At 34.2% G+C, this 18,841-nt stretch overlaps 1 protein-coding gene across 3 annotated transcripts in view; it reads right to left on the bottom strand.

Annotated features, from left to right (window-relative positions):
• Positions 1–18,841, bottom strand: part of Ikzf2 (IKAROS family zinc finger 2) — a 156,176-nt gene that overhangs the window by 39,187 nt on the left and 98,148 nt on the right. For all 3 annotated transcript variants that reach the window (XR_006147354.1, XM_042679197.1, XM_042679198.1), the window contains exon 5: positions 14,047–14,214. Coding sequence is in view for 2 of the 3 variants with exons in the window: in XM_042679197.1 (XP_042535131.1) it covers positions 14,047–14,214 (168 nt within the window). In the remaining variant the exon portion in view is untranslated. The remainder of the gene's footprint in view (positions 1–14,046; positions 14,215–18,841) is intronic.

Genomic DNA, 18,841 nt, shown 5'->3' with positions numbered 1-18,841 from the left:
ATCTGGGCAGAAGTTCCAATAGCCATTATAAGTAGTTTGGTTTTTATTTGAAGAGCAATGAAAAGGTGCCACGATTTAAATTTTTTTTTAAATAAGATTGCAGCTGTTGTTTGGAGGATAGATAACAATACAGGTATATAGGGGCCACGTGGATGGGCCTTGGAGTTTCAAAGATAAGAGTTCAAGGCTCAGTTTTTCATAAATATGTTGGATTTGTATAAAATGTATAGCTTGTATAAAATGACAGACATTTTGTCATATCAGAGTATATGTTAAAAGTACTTTCACAAAGGCACTTTATACTATTCTAAATTTATTTTGTTCTTCCCTGCTTTATATCCTTGTATGAATACCTTTATGAATTATTTCTTTGTAAAGAGCATGACATAATTCTTTAGCCTTATCATCACCCTATGTGTATGTATACAAAATCTAATAAATTGTTGGCACACCAGGGAAAAAAAGCAATACAATTACAGAATTAAAGAATACAATGAAAGAATACATATGTAATATATTAAATCTGGCTGTATACAGTGGCACATATCTGTCATCCCTGCTACACAGAGAAGCACAAACAGGATTGTGGCTGAAGCTAGCCCAGGTATAAAATGAGATATTATCTCAAAAATAAATAGCAAAAGCAGGTTTGGCAGAGAGGGTTGCTGACATGGTTGAGATAATATTAGGCAAATATCTAGCAAGTACAAGGTCCTGACTTTAAACTCTAGTACTGCCAAAAAGAAAAAAAAAGTAAAATAATAGATCATGGGTAGATTATATAATCTTCCTCTTAAAACTTGGCTTTCCTGTAAAATAAAAAATGCTTATCACAAAATAACAATACTTTAATCCATAATCTAAAAATTAAACACTAATATTTGTTATGTATTAGAAAGTATGCCCCAATCACTACTGACCTCCACTAATCCTAAACTTTCTAATCCATGTCAGAATATTCAGATGAAAGTGTTTACTCATTCAATCAGTCAGTACATTAGGAAAAGGATAAAGATAGATGAGAAAATATAAAATAAGATATCTTGTTTTGAGATGCCAGATATAGGTTCTTTCAATTTTAATCTATTTGTTTGTCATCACCATAGCTCTGTAAAATTTAATGGGATACTACTAACAGATGATTGATGATAGCTTAAGTACAATTTTAAATATATTCTAAATATATTTTATATGTTGATAATGAGTGATACTTAGTTTATAATTTTTATTTGATTTTCTATTATTTGAGCAACTTTATAAAAGATTAGTCAGAATAGTACAGGCTATGGATGAACAAGTTTGTTTCATTCACATAAACAATCAAGTGGAGGTTAGTTTATTAAACATAACAAAAGCAAACAAAACAAAAATTTAAATTATCTTTTCCATCAAAGGTGCTGCTATATGCTCTTTTGGACACTACAAGAGCAATGTATTTGGCATGCAGCCTCTCCAATTCTACCACAGTGTTCCAAACACATCAGGTTGAAGAATTGGTGCAGAAGGGAAAATGTGAAATGGTAACAAGTTAAGATTGTCCACACTTATGGCCAACAAGGATGCAAAGCTACTAGCAAACTCTGCAGTCAGGAAAATATCTAGAGAACATTTAGAACAATGAGAACGAGAATCGTGATTCTTACCCATTTATTTAGAACTTCAGAGAATAGAGAAAGATAGAGAGGAAAGGATTCTACATTGATTCAACAAATGACTTTATACTAGAATGAAAAGAGGTACACCAAATGAATGTACATTACAAAGTAGAGACTTACCAATAATTCATTTTAGAAATTAAAGGAAGCATGGCTAGTGACTTTTGTAAAAGATGATGTTATACATGCTATTAACTTTTTTTTTTTTGGTCAGTCGTGGGACTTGAACTCTGGGTTGGATGCTGTCTCTCAGCTCTTTAGCTCAAGGCTAGCACTCTACCACTTGAGCCAAGCACCACTTCCAGAATTTTCTGCAGATGTGGTGCTGAGGAATCAAATCCAGGGCCTCATGCATGAAAGACAAGCACTCTACTGAGCCACCTTCCCAGGCCCACTATTAAAATTTTTATATGCTTTGTAAAGAACTTGTAAGCTATATAGGTAACAATTACTGGTCTTGAGGGAAAAAAAAGATTTGTTCTATAAGGTAGAAATCCCTGTGATTGTCTATTAGTTTGTCTGACTGACCTAATTATCATATTTCTATGAGCCGGGCCTCATATGTGTGTTTAAGAGTTGGAAATTGAAGATACTGGTCCTATCCCCTCTGGTCAGTGCAAAGGCTCAGTACTTAATGGGCAAAATGAGCCCTGGGCAGCTATGCAAGTCATTTTCACCAGTGACACTGCATGGGTAATTACCAATGTAGTTCATTGCTATCAACTAACTCCAGGAAGGGAAGGAGGGGTGAGGGTGGGGAAAGTTTACACTTGGGAGCTCACCCAGAAAATGGGCCAAGAGCCAGGTCTAAGAGCAACTTAAAACAATTCCTTCTTATGGGAAGCCTGCAGGACAAATTACACTTAATTACACAAACTACACTTAATGTGCCAACATTATTATGAATGGGCCACACTACATCCAGTTTTTGAGCCTGAATAAGATTTTTGCTTTAAGATCTCTTTAACAAATCTTCTACAAAAGTCATGGTGTCATGTAAACATGAAAACTACTGATTATAATAACCTTGTACTCAAGTACCTAATTTTCAAATTTTTTCCCACACTCATTTAATAATGCAGACTTTAATATCCAAAGGTCTATAACCTGCAGCCAACACCTGTTACAAAACACTTTGCATATTAAATAAACCAATTATGCCATTTATGTACTTTCATGTGGCAGTCATCACAAAAATAAGATGAAGGAATTCTGAGATAAATGGTTGTTGGGTTAGGGACAGGACTTACAAAAAAAAAAGTACAGAAGAAACCTTGAAACAATAAAAGAGGAAAATATAATAAGCCAAATGTGAGTAACCACAAATGCCATGTATCCTTTAGAAAAGGCTTAAACTGGGGCAGGGGGAGGATGGGAAGGGATGGGAAGGGGAAACAAAAGAGGAGGCTACAAAGTTTGATAAGACATGTACTCATTATCTTGTCCATGTAATTGTAACCCCTCTGTACAGTATTTTCACAATAAAAAATACTATAGTAATAAAATTATAGAATGCATGTTCTCAGCAAAAAAAAAAAGAAAAGAAAAAGCTTAAACTTACAGAACTGCTGACCAATGAGTGGCTTAAAAAATAATATGGTAACAGGCATTACTTAGTAAAAAATGATAATATTTTTGAGGGTATATCTTCCTTATGACCAATAAGCAGCCTGTCTTATATCAGATTTAAAACTAGAGCAATTGATGTTAGATCATAGAACTGTAGTTCTATCTCAAAACCAAGCCAGATAGTAATTCTGAGTTTTATTTCTAAGAACTTTCAAGAAGCAAAAGAAGCTATCCTATCAGATTAGATTCTCCAAGGGCATGTATAATTTAAAAACTGTACTAAAGGTAGCTATGCAAATATACCTAGAAGCAGCGTAGGTCATAATACCTAATTTTATGAGAGTTTTCTCATGATAGGTAAAGGCACAACTGAAGATAAAAATATAAATAGAAATATTTTTTAACTTTTTTTATTGTGAAAATACTGTACAGAGGGGTTACAATTACATGGTGAAGATAATGAGTACATTTCTTATCATTGTAGCCTCCTCCTTTGTTTCCTCTTCCCATCATAAATAGAAATATTTAAAATGGCAAACTCAAGTGAGTTTTAAGAAATCAGTGTACTATTTTACTGGCAAGGTTTTGAAAACTATTAGGAACTAATATTAATATTCCATAATTCTGATCTATTTGGTAGATAAAATATAGTCATTGGGATTATAGAGAAATAAAGATATCTAAAAATGTACAATAGAGAGGAAGTTGTTGTTATTTTAACAGATGGACATTTATGTAGAACATCTGTTCCAGTTCCTTTTATAGGACAAAATAGCTTTAAACTGACAATTAGACATAAACAACCAACTGCTTAAACTGAAATCTGTCAAACACTGAATAGGTTGCAAAGTATTGTCGTAGAAAAATCAAGATTTTCACTATTAGAAATAAGTTAGATACTTATTAAACCCCATCTATCTCCATTTTTTGGTGTTTTTAAATGTTAATTTTAATGTTTTAATCTTGTGTATGCTCAAGCCAGCTTGGAATGCGATAGATATAAATACAAAATGATATACTAAATATTTAGTTGAAAGCTACTTAGAAACTAATAGCTAGTATTATGAAAAATATGAAGTAATTCTGTTTGCAAATGAGCAAAAACAAATTAAAACAGTTCCTACACTGAGCTGTATACTTAATATTTTCTTTCCATATTTTTGAATAATACCTCAGAATCAGAAATAAGCATGTTTCCAGGTGCCAGTGCATGCATCAGTAATCCTAGCCTCTCATGAGGCTGAGACCAGGAGGGCTATAATTCAAAGTCAGATTGGGCACAAAAGTCTCCAAAACTCCATTTCTAATTAATTAGCAAAATGCTGGGCTGGAGGACTGGTTTATTTGGTACCAGCCATATAAAAGCAAGTCAAGGGAGAACACAAGGCCTTGAGGTCAAATCCCATTAAAAAAGAAGTAATATACATGTTAAAAATATGGTACAGATAAATGTTGACTTTCTTGAATATAAAGGAAAATGCATGACCTTAGAATAATAAGATTTTTTCCTTTCACGTGTTTTAAAATGATTGCATTTTTGTAAATGATTCCATCTTTAAGTAATAATTATTCACAGTAATCTGAATTCAGTAAAATTCCATAGTCAAATTTAAATTTTGGGTGTAGCATAAGTATTTTTATTTCATGATAGAAAGTCTTACTCATTTTTCTCTATTTAATTTTTAAAAAGGTACTATATAAGTTTTCTAGACATTAAAAACATGCTTCTCCTTTACATCTTTATATACTTTATCAAAGTATATGAGAAATATTTCTGAACTGCTAACTAGACAAAACATGCAATTGTAGTTTATCTCATAATTTTAAAAACAACATGTATGCTAAGTATTATTTGGATTAATAATGGTACAGGGTTTAAAATATTATTTCCTTCAAATATTGGATATAATAAATACACTTACGTGGAATAAAATATAATGGACAAACACATTAATTAAGACAGACATGTTTATAACCTCAGCTACTAAGAAGGCAGAGGCAGAAGAATCTCAGTTCAAAGTCAACCTTGAGAAAAATGTGAAACCTTATCTCAAAAACAAAGTACAAATCAAAATGTTTGGGGATATAACTCAATTGATAGAAGACTTGTCTAATAAACACAAGGCCATGAGTCTACTCTCAGCCCTGCTCAAAAGTAAAGCAACAAAACCCATACTAGTCTATTCCTTTCAAATGAAAGGATTGTAATTGCTTATTAAACTTAAAATAAAAAAGACAAGGGTAATAAAAAAACAGGGATTCATTGATTTATCACCAAATCACATTAATGCACAATGTGAATTTACATAAAGTAAGCTATATAAACTTATATAAACAGAATTTATATGGTTGTATGGCATATCACAAGATTATGGAATAGCAAGAGTTTAAACATAGAATAGTAACTTTTATTTTGCCCACAACTTTAAATAAAACATATCTGGAACATGTTTTGAAAACAATAGCTCATTTGCTCATTCAGCTGAAAACTTGATTGTGATCTTTAGGTTACACATTATTGAGAGTACATCTCAATTATTTCTCTTTTTTTCTTTTCCTCCTTCCTACTGTTAATAAGTTATAGAAATTTCATGTCGTATACATGAGGTGGCAGAGAACAGTAGGGAAGAAAAACCTGTGCTGTGCAGACTCAAACTCTTTATGATGTTAAATGTTTCATATAAAACTATTTTACAAGTGAAAATGAATTATATAAAGTTTATATAAAAAGTTTTTTATAAAAAGTTTTATGAAAGTTTAGAGGGAATGATCACTACTCCTTAAAGTTTATTGTGATGACTGACTAGGGGTAACATTCACGTGGAAAAAAAATCATTAATATTAGTGGCAAAGAGAGACTTAAAGAGCTAATCAAATAACTAGACAAATGCTACAGCTAATTCATAGCAAGACTAATCTTAATCATGTATGTTTTGACTTTTGCCTTCTTTTTCTTCTCATTTGGAATTACTTCATAAGAGTTAATGTTTTATAGACTAAATCCATGGAACAGTTTTATGAATAACAAGACAAAATCTGCAAAGGATAGATTTTGCAGTTGTAGTGCCTTGGTTGGAATCCAGGCTCTGTGTGACTTCTTTCTGCCTGTCTACTCATTTGTTTAACATGAATAGGATGAAACTAACTCAACTGATTTCCCATTGATTGTCTATTCCTTTTCTTTTTTCCAGTTGTGGGGCCTGAACTCTGAGCCTGGGCACTGACCCTCAGCTCTTCAGCTCAAGGCAGCACTCAACTACTCAAGCCACAGTGCCACTTCTGGCTTTTTCTCCTTGTGTGGTACTGAGGAATCAAACCTAGGGCCTCATGCATGCAAGGCAAGTACTCTACCATTGAGCCACCTTCCCAGCCTGTCCATTCCTTTTTTAGACACATGAGTAACCAGAAACACTAAATTCTTGGAGCTTCAGTAGGTCCAAGTTGAACTCCAGGGGATAAACTGTATAGTCATTAAAGTCAAGTATGATTATAGCCAGACCTATACCTTTAATTATAATTACATAACTACCACATATTCGATTTCTAATGAAGAAAATTATAAAAAGGTAATTATTAATTAAATGTTTTTTTTTCACTTAAAAATATTCAATAGGCTGGATGACTTCACCTCAATCAATAGCTAGGTATGGTTGTGTGCACCTGTTATCCCAACGATGCAGGAGGATGATATCAGAGGAATCATGGTTCCAGGCTAGAAGGGCAGAAAAGTTCATAAAACCCCAATAGGGGTTTGCAATAGGCAAAGCTAGGTGTGTGGCAGAGGCTTTTCATACCAGGTATAATGAAAAGTATAAATAGAAGGGCTGCAGTCTGGGTGTCCCCAGTAATAAAAGAGGATATGTATATATATACATATATATGTATACATATACGTATATACATACATACACATACATATAATATAGAGCAACCAGAGTTAGAGGTATGGCTCAAGTGGTAGAGTACTTGCAAGTACAAAGCTGAGTTACAACCCTGGTACTGAAAAAAAAAAGTTCAATGAAGATGAGCTGCTGATAAAATTAATTTATGAATTGGATTGTGTACAGTGATAATCACAAAAAAAATTACTGAAATTATATCTCAAAATGGGGGTTTTTAAGTTCTTAAAGAAACTGAAAATATAATTACAGATCATATATCATGGCAGTGGTTTAGGCCAGACAAACTGTATAGTGCCCAAAAACTAAATTCCTCTCTGAATAAGAAGAGCTGGGCTTATATTAAAAGATAAATTACTAAATGCACATATGATAAAAAGGTAATATTTACTTTTTTGGGAGGGGGTCAGTCCTGGGCCTTGAGCTTAGGACCTGAGTGCTGACACAGAACTTTTTGTGCTTAAGTCTAGTACTCTGTGGTTTGAGCCACAGCCCAATTCTGGCTTTTTTTGTAGCTAATGGGATAAGAGTCTCAAGAGCTTTTCTGCTCGAGCTGGCTTTGAACATTGATGCTCAGATCTCAGCCTCCTGAGTCCTAGGATTGCAGATAGGAACAACTGGCACTTGACCAATATTTACTTTTTTAATGTAAGGAATTTTCTTCTTTTCTTTTTTGGGGGGGAAAGGGGCACAGATGGTACTAGAGTTTGAACTTGGGACCTCAAGCAGAACTTGGGACTAAGCACAGGCTGCTCCTCTGAGCCCTACCTCTAGCCCTGTCTATTGTTGGTTATTAAGAGAAACAGTCTCAGTCCCTGCCCAGTTATGTACCAGAGTGTGATAGGCCTATGTATCTGGGATGTCAACTACACACCACCATATTCAGCTCCTCCTTGAGAGAGGTTTCACAAATTTTTATGCCCAAACTGGCCTAGAAGTGTAATTCCCTCAGCTGTAGCCTCCCAAGTAGCTAGGATTACAGGTGTGGAGCCACAGGTGCCTGACTGTAAGCATTTTCATTAAAAGCACTTTCCTTGCTTTAAGGCTTACTGTTACTAATCTATAAATGTTTCCTTTTGCTTAGGCTTTATAAAGGGTTTTTTATTAAACAATCCATAGAAAGTATTTGATATATTGTTTACTGTATGTAGAAGGCTCACAAATGCAAGCCAGTATCTAAAAATGACACAACTATTGTGCCTATACAATCAAAAACCAAGACACTACCTCATGTCTTCTAGGGGATGAAAATATAGTTACAAATAAAAACTATTAGATTTACAGGAATTATACAAACACAGAGTACTGAGGGGGAATGATGAAAAGGTGACATTGATTAAAAATAAAACTACTAAAGATAAAATAAAAATACATACTATATACCAAATATTTTTCTTAAGAGTTTCCCACATAATTTGTATATATAAATGCACTCACTAGAGCTGGATTCAGTAGGAAAATACCATAGAAAAAATTTAATATATCATGTCAGAAGTCAAAATATGGTATTGATAGCCAACCTAATACAATAGAACAGTAGGCAGTCATCACCCAGAGGTTAGGTTTGGGAAGCTATGATACTTACATGCTAATGCAGCAGCAGTGTGTGTGTAGAGAGAAGCTTATAGTATGACAGGGCTAGTTCTGATGAGCCCCAAGGGCTACAAAAAGGTGAAATAACCAAAGAAATGCACTGAATGTTCAAGTCAGAACATAGATGAAACATGACAATGTTTATCTGTTAGCCTTAAACATCCCTTATTTACCTATGCCTGGGAACAAATAGAGCTAAAAACCTACTCCAAAATCCGATTCAGAGTGTTAGGGAATTGTACTGGCATATAAAATGAACAATACAAAAAACTAGTAGTTCTAGGTTATGGGGCAATGGTAGAGGTGAGGTAATGCATCTCTGGATGAATTACAGATATGAGTGAGGTTGTCAGAAACTGAAAGATCTGGAGTGTACATTCATATTATATACCTAGATGATCTGTGGATGAATGCAGACTTAGTCATATCATAAAGCCAACTATAAATGCAGTTCTACCAGAAGAATTCATTGGAGCATATTTTATCATAGACCTTGACTTCAGACACAACACCACTAACTCAATTCCTTTTAAAACAATTTCTGTCAACAAAGATTCTGAAGGAGTTTGCCTTGATACTATAGGGAGAGCATATTTTCACTATGTTACCTTAAGACTAGACAACTTTCTTTTTGCCATAATAAAGCTAGAGAAAACTTGCTCATCCTAATGTACCACAAAACATCAAGCCAGTCTATTACATTCATAACATTAAACTGATTGGGTTAGGTGAGAAGGAAGTAGTGAATATCCATGATCCTACATAAGATAAATGCTGGAGCATAGTGAATAAACTCCAGGAAAGTTCAGTGACTTCCAACATTTATGAGATGGGAAATGTTCAGTAGTATAGGCATAAAACAGGCCTTCTATAGTAAGTGATATATTGCTCTCCCTTATTTTAAATGATGTAAAACAAGGCACAAGTCATGGTGACATCTTTTGATTTTGGAAGCAGCATAAGCCACACTTTGGTATGCTGCACTGCTATGTGCATTACATAAACGACAGAACTTCCAGTTCTGAGAGGAACCTGGGACATAAAGGATTTGCAATATTATTCTGTCTTAAGGAAAGCTACCCTTCACTCGTTACTAAGGGCAGAACATACAATGATTGAGATGGCAAATGGAGGTGTGTGAAATCTCTGTCAGTGGAAGGCTCTGCGTGCAGATTCCTAATAGTTTTGCAGTAAAGAACTTCAATTTAAAATAATTCTCCATTTAAAAAAGCAGCTCCAAAATTGCTGGATGTTCTTTAAGACTTAGTAACAGATACAGAATTCCAAACAATTAAGCGGACCAAACTATTCATCATGAAGTATGATCTGATTCAACATATCTGAAAATAAGAGGTACAATATTTTATTATTAACGTAAGACCGAGTAGTTTGGGACAGCCATATGTAGTGATAAGCAAATAACTTGTGTCCACAGTAACTGCTAATACTATGTCTACATCTGTTCCCTTAATACATATAATCATGTTCTGGGTTGTTCCCTAGAACAATTAACAGAGAAAGAAATAAAGTGGGCCTAATTTGTAAATGACTTGCATGGTGTTTGGCACTAGCTGTGATCTCTGTACTTTCAACTCCACTTCAAGGGACTAACATTGAGGTAGCTGTGAGAGGTTATCTCCCAGCAGCTAGGATTTCAGCTCCTACATCTGATTGCACACTTTATGTGGAAGAAGAGATAGCTGAGGTAATGATACATCACATGACCATGTGGTCAATGAGTTCAAAGAACTAAGTGGAAGACTGGAAGTAGAAGGTGTAGGGGGGATTATGTGGATGCCTTTTTTTAAGAATTGGTACAAAATCTGGTAATATGTCACACTAATTCCTTTTCAGAATATCCACTGTGTAGAAAATTCTTAATAATCTAGAAAAAGTAAAGCCAAATGTTTACTTTCTGCCCTAGTTTTGCTCGACGGGCCATGTACATGGAAATACTAGGAGAAAGGATAGCAATTATATATGAATTCAACTATAAGGACATGTAACACATTTAATTGTTTCTAGTTCTGAGCTAAAATATTCAAATGCTGAGATCCTGATATGGAACCAATTGCCAAGTATTTTACATTGGACTCCTTTCAACATAGAAGAGACAGAATTTTATTACCAGAGGAATCTCTAGACATTTAGGATAAAGATTTGCCTTCTCCTTCAATGTATTTTTGCACACTTCATGCATGGATTTAACAGAATCTCCCATGTGATATTCCTTAAGCATTGCTTTCTACCAGGAAACTGATTTTAGTGGCAAAAAACAACAACAACAAAGATTAGCACCCTATAGAATTCTCTTGTCTCCCCTCCAGCTCCATCATCAGAACCAGCTGGCTAATGGAGGGTAAAATGGCCTACAAGTGGAATGCTTCTTATAGGAATGCCAGCTTGGAGTTTTTGGATGTTCTATAGGATGGAGTATATGCCCAAAGTCATTCTTCTATAGCCAGAATGACTAAATCTGAGAATAGAGATGTTAAAGGAGTGGTTACTCTAACACATTTCTCTATCCCAAACCCTTGGGATTAGAGCTTTGGAGATCTCAGTCCTTAAAGAAGTGTGCTTCTTTAAGTTCTGGCATGGCTGCATTAAGATCTATGAACACTCATTGGTTATTTTAGGCATCTCAAGTTGTTGAACTTATAGGGAAAGAAATGGGCTGATAATATTTCCAGATTACCAAATTGACTTTAAGCAGAGCCAAGAGAGAAATAGTTGAAATTCTTGAGATTCATTGTCATATTTTTCAAACTTATAATTCTGGTTACTGAAGAACTGGAGTAAACCAAGAAATACAGTACTATCAAAAACTGGCTAAGAATTAAGACTTGGGTTACCAGATAATGAATCTTATTTTGTCCAGGAGGATGGTCTAGGCTAAACAAAGAGGATTAGAAGAAGATGTAAATGAGTAGAGGAAGGAACTTAAATTAAAAGATCAATTTTGAAAGCTGGGCACTGGTGGTTCACGCCTGTAATCCAAGCTACTCAGGAGGCTAAGATCTGAGGGTCATGGTTCAAAGCCAGCCTGGGCAGGAAAGTCCATGAGACTCTTATCTCCATTAAACCACCAGAAAACCAGAAGTGCTGCTGTATCTCAAGCTGTAGAGCCTTCACCTTGAGCTGAAGAGCACAGAGACAGCGCCCAAGCCCAGAGTTCAAGCCCCACGACTGACAAAAATAAAAAAATATCAATTTTGAGATTTTTGACTAATTAGAGAAAAATAGGCTTCAGTAGCTAAGTCTTACATTCTAGTCATTATGAAGAGCATTGCTGATGGTTAATATAAATTCTTTTGTAAGTAAAATAAATTAATATTACTCAATGATGCAGTAGCTGAGAACCTTCTCTATAATCAGCCCCGATTCTCTTATTCATATTTATTTGACACTGCTGTTTATATACAGAAATCATGGTGTGGTATTCTATATTTCAAAACAGCACAAAGCAGTTATCAGGATCATATCTTTATGAAAATAGATAAAATAACATGCATATAATAAGCTGTAATATTAAAAACAAAACAGAATTCTGTAAAGAATGAAGCACTATAGTTAACTATTATATGAAGTTGAAGCAAAGCTTATATTCATAAAATCCTAATCATTGTGTATATTTTTGTCAACTCAGTAATATTTCATAAATCAAAATATATAGCTATCTAAAGGAAATATATGGCCCATCTTAAAATATCTTTCAACATAAGGTATATTTCAATAATCAAAAGAGATAATTTTAAGAGAATTTTCCTAGCATAATTTTGAAATAACAAAATGGAATAACTTTTGAGTGAGGAAAGAAAGTAAAATGCATACTTAGAATATTTTGTCTTAATGTTTTCATTAAATTTATTTTAAAAAAATAACCCCAGATGGGCTGAGAAGGTGGCTCAGTGGTAGAGTGCTTGCCTTGCATGCATGAGGCCCTTGGGTTCAATTCCTTAGCACCTCATAAGCAGAAAAACCTGGTAGTGGCGCTGTGGCTCACGTGGTAGAGCGCTTGCCTTGAGCTGAAGAGCTGAGGGACAGTGCCCAAGCTCAAAGTTCAGACCTCACAACTGACAAAAAAATAAAAAATAAAAATAAATAAACATAGCCGGGCGCTGGTGGCTCACGCCTGTAATCCTAGCTACTCAGGAGGCTGAGATCTGAGGATCGTGGTTCAAAGCCAGCCCGGGCAGGAGAGACTGTGAGACTCTTATCTCCAATAAACCACCAGAAAACCGGAAGTGGTGCTGTAGCTCAAGTGGTAGAGCACTCGCCTTGAGCTGAAGAGCTGAGGGACAGCGCCCAGGCCCAGAGTTCAAGCCCCACGACCAACCAAAAAAATAAAAAAAAAAAAATAGAAAATGACCCCAGATTTACTATTTAATGTGTGAATCATTTTAAATAATTTACATTCATGTTAAAAATTCTGTTCAGTCTTAAAGACAGGAAAAAGTGTAAAGAAAGATAACATTGTCTTTACTACCTTCAGAATATTTAATACAAACTCTCATAGTTGAAAATTTATGCTTTCCTCATATTTATATTAAAATTAAAGTTTAATGTGTCATTATAGACAGAAAAGGCATATAAAACTAGTTTGAGAGTATTCTATATTAATTCCCTACCTTTAACTTCTTAGTTATCGCAATTTATGCAAACAGTGAAATGGGATTTATTCAGATTTCTTATCCTTATTTTCTCTTTTATATATTTATTCTGGCATTAAAAAGCCAAATGCTCTAGATTATTAAATCATGTATAAAGCAGAGAAAAGTTTCAGATAGTGTATAACAAATATAATTTGAGAAACAAAGAAACAAAAGGAGAGTTAAAATATAATTAGTCTTAACAGCCAAATTTTAATGAGTATAGTATTATTTGGTTTAAAAATAGTATTTTCTCTGCCATTGAAGTCTGAACCTGATTACTGTATCAGGGGAAAAAAATCACAGTTTTCATTTCCTTTGTGGTAACTGTAGAATTTTATTCTGGCATTTCATTACATCTTCAATCATCCTAGGTTAACCATTTTACTATGGTCATTACTATTACTAATTATAAGGTTAAAAATCATAGAAAATGTATATAACAGCTGTTTTTCTTCCAACATCAAGAAATAAGAATAAGGCACTCATCAGTTGACGATGGTTTATAACTCAAAACAAGAAGGGCCTTTGGCACTCTGCAAATTATTGGTTATTTAACATACACAAACTCACTAGGTAGTTCTTTGCTCCAAACCAAACTGTATTACTTAGTAAAATTACGTAGCAATTTCTTGCATTCTCATATTTTAGCATTCTTCTCAAAAACTAGATGCCACTTACCAGAATGGGTCCTGAGGTGTCCTGTGAGGGCGTCCCTTCTTCTACATGCGTAGCTACAGAAAGGACATTTGAACGGCTTCTCTCCAGAGTGTAACTTTATGTGTCTCAGAAGGTTGCCCTTCTGAGTAAAAGAAGCTCCACACTGGTTACAGTGGAAGGGGCGTTCACCTGCAGAGAGAAGTGGGAAAGATGTGTACTTTACTTACCAGTGACTGATTCGGCAACCACTTAATCAAAGCCCTTCTCTATGTTCAGGATGTTCATCAGAACTCCTTCATAAGTCTTCTGATCACTGATCTTCTAGATTGTACATTGCTAACAGCAATGTCTCTAGTTTTAGGTCAAGCTGTCATTTCTCCATTTCATATTAACTGGACAAAGTATTTACCAGTAGTTGAGTACCTAGGTACAATCACTTTACTACCTTGAGGTTGCATTATACACAGCATTAAACTCTTGTGATGACATTAATAAATTGATATTATGAATTTCCATTTCTAAGTGAAAACAATTTGAATTCACGTATCACAGAAACTGATAAGAATCACAGAGCTAATGAGTGCTCATGCTGTGTTGAACTTGGTCAGTTTGAATACAAATCTTGTTCCTTTTATTTTGCCATGCTATCTCTTTAAAATTCATAGAAATCTTACACTGAATGGAATAATTTGTCTAACTTTCTCACTCAGCTTTTAAGGAAAAGGAGCCTACACAGGCATATTATATGAAGGAGCGTTGATGCTCATCACAAGATCCCCAAATACTGCACAAGTATCTTGATTCTCCTGGTAAACAGTGAAACTTTTTGCAAAATTTCCTGATAGAGTAGGATAAAAATTCAAAGAAAAATTTCATCCATACATTCCCCCAATATTCTTTACAATGATCTTCTGTTTAATGGGAATATCCTCTCATTTTTCTCTTATTGCTAATATTGCTATAATTGTATAAGTCTGAATTAACAGTTTAGTCTATGGTGATAGTCTCCTTAATAGTGTATTTCCACTAACTAATGTCATCAAACATAAAAACATGTGTGTAATGAAGCAGTAAAATAGTCAACTAAGCTCAAACTGATAGTATTATTAAACCATAGAGAAAATATTCTTACATTAACTTTGCCTTTCACTAAGGACAGAGTTAGGCAATAAATGAATAAATAACTGAATAAGTGAAATAAAGTACAAACTAATATATAAGGAAATAGTAAAGCTATATTGTCCTAAAGCTCAAAGTTTAGAATAAAAAAATATAATGACAACAACTCTTTTGATTGAACTGAGTATTTTCTTTACTTGAGACTAGATGATGTCTATAATATCAACAGTGTTTTAAGCAATTGAAACTGATTTGTTCTTAGCTGAAACATTCATAATAATACTGAATAATTGAAACTCAATATATTGTTTGGCCCTTGATATAATTCAAACACATTGACTCTTATGAAAGAAAGCTAGGCCTCACCATAAAGAAGACAGACCATTTACAGTCACTTTCTAGCAGACAGCTACTGAAAGTTCTGTTCTATAGTTTTGTTAAAAAGCTTAGAGAAATTTGAAAAAAAATCGATAGGACATGTGTATCTCAAATTGTGTAGTGCTCCATTTGGAAGTTAATGACATATACTAAAAGAATATAATCTTTCTGGGTGGTAGGAATTAACGTTTCCCCCCCTTAAAATGTTGAAAATCCTACAGTGAAGTTTACAAGAGGCTCTATAATAATATAAGGAGTTAAAAATATTCATCATTGTTAATGTTACCTTAAATTTATCTTATTTAACTAGTTTGATTCATTTGGCAAAATCTAAAACCTGTTCTATGAAGTCTTATTGAACAGGTGAAAGTGGATGGTTGAGCCAGGTGCTGGGGGGCTCACATCTGTAATCCTAGTTTCTCAGGAGGATCAAACTTTGGAGCCAGCCCGAGCAGACAAACTCAAAGGACGCTAATCTCCAATTACCCAGCAAAAAAGCTGAAACTGGAGATGTGATTCAAGTGGCAGAGCACCAGCTATGAGAGAAAAAGCCAAATGAGATCATGAGGCTCTGAGTTCAAGCCCTAGTATTGGGACACACACACACTAAAAATCTGATGATTGTAGTTTACTTATTTTTCCCATTTCACTTATATAAATAAAAGCTTAATTTGATTCTCTGAATTTGCATTTTTTCCTCCAATAAAATAGCAGCATAACATGCTTTTGAGAAGTGAGACTGAGGTTTGAATTCGTGACTTTCATACTTGCTAGGCAGGAGCTTTACCACTTGAAGCAAGACTCAAGCTACTTTTTCACAACATAACTTTCAAGAATTACAATTATCTCCGTCCCACCCCTGCCATGGAATTGGAAGTAAAAAGAAAGAGGTACTTCCTTCACAAATTAACTTAAGTGAAAAGGAAGAAAGCAACAAATAAAAATTATAGTGTTCATTTAAAGTTTTCATTTTTACTTTTGGAACCAGTATATGTAAATTTTCCCAGTCAAGTAACAAGTTATTCTGCAATAACTTTTAAGGAATGAAGCCGTTGGTGGTTGCCTTTAGGACATAAAGCCATCTATAATATTTGAATTGAAATACTGAAAAAAATCTCTCACTTAGATTAGTTAATTTATCACTCAAAATTAATGCTAGTCTATGGGCTGGGAAGATGGCTCAGTGGTAGAGCGCTTGCCTTGCATGCATGAGGCCCTGCGTTCGATTCCTCAGTACCACATAAGCAAAAAAGAAAAAAGCCGGAAGTGGCGCTGTGGCTCAAGTGGTAGAGTGCTAACCTTGAACTGAAGAGCTGAGGGACAGTGCCCAGGCCCAGAGTTCAGGCCCCACGACTGGACCCTCCCCCACAAAAAAAAATAATAATGCTAGGCTAAACAAATTAATAATACCAGAAGAACCTTTTTGTTACAATAAGTTTTAAGTTCACCTACTTCAGTTTATGGGATTAATGATGAGGTAATTGAGCTTTTATATTTACAAATCCTCTAAATAGAGACTTTTTTTTTAGTGGCAGAGAAAGTGTTTCTGAATTTATATAATTACCCTAAAAGAAGGGTGGAGAAATGAAAGGAATATAGAAACACCTGGAAATGTTGTCAGACTGCTGAGCATGCAAATCATGGTATGGAAGTCTGGAGGTCTTTGTACACTGCTGTGACCATGAGAAATGAAGAAAAGGTATTATTCAGGTCACCACTCAGTCTCTTCCATTGGTGAGAGAGAAAGCTCTGAGAGCAATGCACCTTGGTCAACCAGATAAGGCTTTGAGAAACACTGATGGGAATTATGATGTTCTTTTAGATAGCAACTCTATAGTGTCCCTGATTTTATGGTAAAATCTATTTCACTATTAATGCCTTGATTGTATGAAATGATAATGACCATTTCAATAATACAGTTTTAAAAAATTATATTCAACAATAAAGCAGTTGAATTACAGTGACATTCTCAATACTGCCAATTACTGGAACAAGAATGAAAGCAGAAAATGATCTAAAACTTTTTTGAAGTATACATGTATTTCAGAAATACTCCAAATACAATAAACACATCATGTCTGCTTAATAACAAAAAGAAGTAAATTAATTAACTCACATTTTGAAAGAAAATTCTGTAAGACATTAGGAATCCTTTTATTTGAAGTATGGGATATTCCATGACTTGGACATTACAGAGGTATATGTAAATCTACCTGATATTTAAGTAAAAAGTTAACTCCCTTTATAAAAAAGTATATATACAAAAATCTGTATATTGTCCATGGAAAGTTAAACAACACAACTTAACTATTTGGTGTTTAAATGGGCCAAATACATACATATATATATATATATATATATATTGTAAACCCCACATCATTATAAGCTACACTAATAATATTATGAAATAATCAATGTAAAAATCTATGAAGCTGCTCTACATGTGGCAGTTAGTCTTCCTATTGATGGGCAGAAAAGTCTGGCCTAACAACTCTAGGAGAACAAATAAGACAGTCATGCCTGCTTCATATCCTGTCTCAACTGTGCTTTCTACACCCCAGTCTTCCAATCTACTCATCCATGTATATTCACTGGATGAATTTATATGTCATGTTTATTATGGAATACTATGGAATGCATTATATTTCAATAGCTTACACATTTTCATAAGTATATATTTTTAAATATATATTTAAAAATTTTACATATTCCAATGAAATGCAAATACATCTGCATAAATTTGCCTTTGTAAATAAAAGGCAGATGGTGTTCCTGTGATAGATGGGACAATTACCTAGACATATACAAAATCCAAGCACCTTTGTAGAGATCCCAGGCAAGAAAATGGCTATGGCAATACATGGTGCTCAAAATTTAGTCACAAAAAGGGGACTACTTCATTCCAAAGAAGAGCAAAATTAAGCATTTTCTATACTTGCAGTGGTCTCATCCATTCCTTCTCATGTCTGAATGGATTTATTACCCCTATGTGTTTCCTTCACCCTATATTCCCAGTGAAGAGTGCCTGGAGTATCCGATGACAATATTACCTGATTTCTTACTCTAGAAGCAATGCCAAAGAAATAACACCCAGCCATTAATAAGATTCTGCTATTGGCACTTTAGCAGAGTATGAAAGAGAAAGAAGAACAGTTGAATCAGATCTGATTCTCCATATCATTTTAATCAGTAGTTTTGCACCTGCTTTCTCATTGCCAGTTTAATTTAAATATTCCATGACCTAAAAACACTCCAAAATGTTTCTCAAAGGCTCCATAAGGATTCAAGTCAAAAGTGGGAAAATAAAGAAAGTAGTTCA

The sequence above is a fragment of the Dipodomys spectabilis genome, unplaced genomic scaffold (assembly GCF_019054845.1).
Source record: "Dipodomys spectabilis isolate Male_0828 unplaced genomic scaffold, ASM1905484v1 ptg000051l, whole genome shotgun sequence".
Taxonomy (NCBI): domain Eukaryota; kingdom Metazoa; phylum Chordata; class Mammalia; order Rodentia; family Heteromyidae; genus Dipodomys; species Dipodomys spectabilis.
This window is presented reverse-complemented; position numbering and strand designations above follow the sequence as displayed.